Source organism: Dendroctonus ponderosae, unplaced genomic scaffold (genome assembly GCF_020466585.1).
Source record: "Dendroctonus ponderosae isolate FM_Combo_2020 unplaced genomic scaffold, Dpon_F_20191213v2 Dpon_F_20191213_1, whole genome shotgun sequence".
In the NCBI taxonomy this organism is placed as follows: Eukaryota; Metazoa; Arthropoda; class Insecta; order Coleoptera; family Curculionidae; genus Dendroctonus; species Dendroctonus ponderosae.
This window is the reverse complement of record NW_026017110.1, coordinates 31,017,417-31,022,805: the sequence shown is the minus strand read 5'-3', so window position 1 is coordinate 31,022,805 and position 5,389 is coordinate 31,017,417. Positions and strand designations below refer to the sequence as shown.

Below are 5,389 nucleotides of genomic sequence, written 5' to 3'. Positions count from 1 at the left end.
GAATGGGTCCGGCGAGTAGGCCTTGAAGGCCCTTTTCACCATTGTTGACGGTTTTCTCCACAGTATTTTGAATGTTATCGAAATTCTATTACTTAAAGTAAGTTCTTTTCAACAATTAATGCGACTCAAATTACATTTTTCTTTATAGGAAAAATGAATAATTATTCGAGTAGCTGCAACTGTAATTTTTACATAAAATTTCCAATATATCAAAAACGGTTAGACTTGGAATTTGGAGTAGAATTTAAAAATGTAATAATATATAGGGTGTTCCATTTAAAGTTAGCAAGTTGATGCCTACTTCCGGTATAACCGGAAGTGTGGCCATCTCGAAAATACTTTAGATCGCTTGCCCCCAATGACTTCGATACACGGTCCAATTTTCAAATTTCTCCTAATTACAGTTTGCAAGATATCGATCTCGGCAGTTCCCGGTGGGACACCCTGTATTGGCCTTGCTGTGTTGACAATGATAGGGTATAATCTTACAAGGAGTAGAACCATTGCAATAGTTGCAGTGCGAAGAAGATGCTTTTTGAAGCGCTCGAATAATGGTTATCCTAAATAGGAGACTAATTTTCTTGCATTACAGATTTCGTGTTATGATTCTAATTAAGGGCTTCTATCGGCCCTTAGCAATAGTTTTAAGGATAAGTTATTGTTAATTGTTTTAAATTGATTCGACTGACTTCGCATTTTGTTTAGACCTTTGTCACATCTAGTTGCATGGCCCTTAATATTTTTTTAAATTTCAGATGATGGTAAAATTGGTACCTTAGCTCACCTTCCAGAATCTGAATTAGAGTCTCACGTATTTAAAAATGACGACGAAACATTTTCCGAGTTTACTGACAGAATATCCGAATATCCTGATCAGGTTATCAGGTATGATCGAGGAGGAGCACCGCTTCTCATAGCAGACTCTCCGTTGCCTTCAAATATACCAAATTGCGAGTATTGTGGACAAACAAGGCAATTTGAATTTCAAATCATGCCTCAACTTCTATATGAGTTACATGAACTTGTACTTGATTGGGGAATTTTATTAATTTTTACCTGTAAAGATAGTTGTATAGGCGATTCTATAAACAGTTATAAAAAAGAGTTTGTATTTAGACAAGATGTTACTAATGTTGATATAAAAAGTAATCAAGCAACAGATGAGAAGAAAACTTTCAATTAATGGTTGCTTTACTAAATGGTATGTGGTTACAGAACATCATATGCAAAATGTATTTTGCTTGTAGGAATTGTGAATATTAGATCTAATATACTTACCAGATTTGCCTCTTATGTATATGTATAAATATATATATATGTGGTTACAGAACAGTGTACACAAAATGTATTTTGCTTGCAGGAATCGTGAATATTAGATCAAATATACTTACCAGATTTGCCTATCGAGAGCTTGTAATAGATTCACTTGAACCGTCCGAGAAGTTTAAAATATTTCAAGTTACCTCAGTAAAGAAGAAGTTCGTACGTTTCAATTTTCATCAATTTATTTAAAGTATATTTCAGTCAAATAGGATCATTTCTCAAACGATAAACTTGTGTGGTTTAATGATGCTACTGCTGTCTCAAAACTCGGGATTTTTACCGAGATTCATTAAAATTGGCTTGATTTCTATGAAGGAATCTTACTGAAGTATAAATATAAAATACTTTTACAATTACATTGTTTTATATGTTTCCTGTTAATTTTGTTGACAATTTAGTTCAGATAAAAGTGGGTACGTTAAACCGTTTTTTTATATTTCTGTTCATGTACAAATTTCATTTTGTTATTTTTGAAAGGGAAATCAAACGCTTTAATTTGAAGTGAACCCGCGCTGATGATGAGGCTAATAACGACGACATCTCTACCTATGAAAGACTTAGAAACGACCCTGCGGTGCATTTTTTGGGACGTACCTATATTCAAAATCACGGAAAGCAAACCACCACCTCCTGTGCCTGCGCCATGTGGCAATTACAATTTATTCAGTCATGAGACTGAAGACTGCAAGCAATCGCCAAGGTGCAACGAATGCCAGGAACCCCATCCAACTTCCAAATGCGAATCACCACTGCCAACTAAGTGCGGCGCATGCAAATCTAAAGAACACGCAGCATGGAGCATGAAGTGCCCAAAAAGACCAACAGCCCCAATAGACGGAATTCCAAACGTCAAGATAAAATGCCTAAACAAACGGACGACCGAGATGGCAGAAACGATAACAGCGGCAAGTAGGATACACACACCCATTACAACATATGACTACACCATAAACAAATACAAACATCAACTTAACAATATAACAGAGACGAAATAATCAGAAAATTGCGAAAACAATTTATCGATTACTTCGACATCAATACATTACGTTCTTCGGAAATCACATATACATCTTAATGTCTGACCTGCTCTTTCCCCAAAGATACCCCCTGACCGAACCGCACAATAACTTACCACAGACAGTAACAAATATACAAAGTTAAACCTAAAGATGCTTTACGCCAACATCAACGGACTAGACAATAAAAAACTACAAACTTACAATTACATTGAACGTAATGACGAACGTATGTTTGTAGAAACAAAAACTAAACTGGGACAAACACCGACATATGTAAACGTAAAAATGTATACGCCGTGTATATGTAAACATGGCAACACTATAAGCAATGCCAGAGGGGGTACGACAGTGTTATTCAAACCAATAGTTAAATTAGGCAAAGCAAACGTGTGAGCAACCGTGAGAGCAAACCGTTGAGCATCACACAACATGCACTGCTTTCACTTTACGATACCTTACCTCAATAACAATATCCACGTTTTTTATATTATATATAAACATATTCACCCGTACTCAAACATAGAACCAAACTTACTAGCAAAAGCATGCCCATACAAATATGCCATTATATCGGAGATTTCAACCTTAACAAAAGCAAAACAACTAAACATTTTCCTTAGGAACACGGACTTTAAAAAACACAATGTGCCACCAACATTCTTAATGCCTGGAAAACCAGATTTGACACCAGACATCCTTTTTTATTCGGAAAACCTGACAAATTGCATAAACATCTTTTAACATTGACCTACGGCATAATACACGACAGACGTCCCAGATAAAAATCCTCGTCGCTAATGATAGAATAAACAAGACCGATACGGACAAGGTAAAACAGTATATACATGATTACACTCAAATACACACGAACTGGATTTCCTTAGAAGACTTGTTCAGACAGCAACAACTGAGTTTGGAAATTACAAAATTTTCAACTAAAACAAAAAACTCTTTTTACCGGCATTCTCTACCCCGCTTTGTACTGAGACTGATAAAGCACAAAAGAGAGCTGTACAGACTTTACACACAACAGCGATTTAAAAATAACACTTATTTCATTAAACAGAAACATTTAAACATTGGTTAATCAATACAGGAAAGACAAATAGCTGGAGACATGTCGGGACATAGAGAAAGACCATGAAAGATCGTACTGGCAAAATATAAAAAAATTGTCAAGGTACCAACATACAGGAAGGATTGGTACTATAGACGAGAACGGAATAGAATATCACACCGGCAAAGACAAATCCGACGCATTCGCCAAATACTTTCAAAAAGCCTTCAGTACCACAAAAAACCAAAATTTGAGGACCACAACCGGAACACAGTAAAAAGCTGGTACGGCACTTATTTCAACAAACCATCAAGAAATCACAGACAGCGAATATAACGAAGCACATTAGTGTACTAGTGTATTAACACATGAAACATACAGCACCGGGAAAAGACTTTATCAAAAGTGAAGTACTAAAAAACCTAACAGCAGAGACAAACGACGTCATACTAAAATAACTGAACAATTATATCAAAAATAACCAAGTCCGAAATTCATGGAAGAACGACATAATTATACCAATACGAAAGAATGGATTAAACGATACACAAATACTACAGACCCATAACGTTACTACCGGTACTGAGTTAACTATATGAACGCAAAATTAAAACAGACTTTACGGCACAATAGGAGAACACATACCAATTTGGCTTCAAAACGATGCACTCGACCATGCATCCACTGTTCATCTTAACGAACAATCTACCCACTTAAATGGACATAAATCAACTGCTCTATTCATGTACATCAACAAGGCGTTCGACAGTGTATGGCATAAAGGACTTACTATACAAACTACACACATCAAAATACCTAATACACGTAATCAAGGATCTACTGGAAAACAGACTACTCGAAATTCGGATCGATCATACACTCTCCTTCCCATTTTCTCCAGAGCAAGGACTACCACAAGGTTCACCCCTTTCACCATTTTTGTACAACATATAAGTACTGCCATGACATATATAATCACAACCTACGAGACAAGAAACACGTAGACACATCAGAATACATACTACAATATGCAGACGACCCTGTAGTGGTCGCACATGACATGTCATGTGCCACCAGCACATGACAAAACCACACATAAGGCTGATCTGGTGTGCGATTTAATTTCCGCGTGTCAAATAAAATTTCAGTGACAAGTGCGATCTTTTGTAACGGACAATTCCGCTAATATGACCGCAATGAGGAAAACCTTAGAAGAACGGACGAACTCTGAAGTTATATCTTATGGTTGCTCTTCGCATTTACTAAATCTGTTTTGTAAGGATTTACAGGTGCAAGATGTCAAAGAACACATAGTCCAAATTGTTAAATATTCCCGCAACAATCACATGGCCAAAGCCAAATTCAGTGCAGCTGGAGGCAATGGACTAGTACTACCTAGCGATGTTCGCTGGAACAGCGTGGCCGACTGTTTGGAAGCGTATGTCACACAATGGGACATCATTCTCAACATTTGCGAGGATAACTCAAAAGATATCGATTCTGCTATATTCAAAAGAGTACCTGAGCCTCCTGAAGCCTATTGCTGTTGCACTGGATATACTCCAGAAGGAAAATGCCACAATACCTGATGCCGTAGAGCAGTGGAAACTTTCGATAAGTTTGAAGAAATTTATCTTTAGAGAAACTACAGAAGTTTCAACATCGCTATAAGCAAGCTCTTACACCTTATCCCTTTATTGCTTACATGTTAAGCCCGGAGAAAGAAAACTACGCTTTAACTCCTGAAGAGAAGAATCTGGCTTTGGAGACTATCAGTGAGCTTCATGGAAACTCGAGATTGTTGCCACTAGTTATTAAATTCAACGCTCGCTGCAGTCCTTTCAAATAAATTATGTTTTCTGATGATATGCTGAAAAATATGAACGGACTTCAGTGGTGGCTATCACCGAGAGATGAACCGGAAATTGCGAAACACTTGCCCACTATAAAACAGTTTCTTTGTGCAACTGCATCGTCTGCGTCTGTCGAA

General features: G+C 37.0%; 1 protein-coding gene across 1 annotated transcript in view; it reads left to right on the top strand.

Moving 5' to 3' along the window:
- Positions 1 to 1,679, top strand: part of LOC109537727 (programmed cell death protein 2) — a 6,806-nt gene extending 5,127 nt beyond the window's left edge. The window contains exon 2 of the mRNA XM_019904588.2: positions 756 to 1,679. Within this exon, the coding sequence (XP_019760147.1) occupies positions 756 to 1,183 (428 nt within the window). The 3' untranslated portion in view covers positions 1,184 to 1,679. The remainder of the gene's footprint in view (positions 1 to 755) is intronic.
- The last annotated feature ends 3,710 nt before the right edge of the window (positions 1,680 to 5,389 follow it).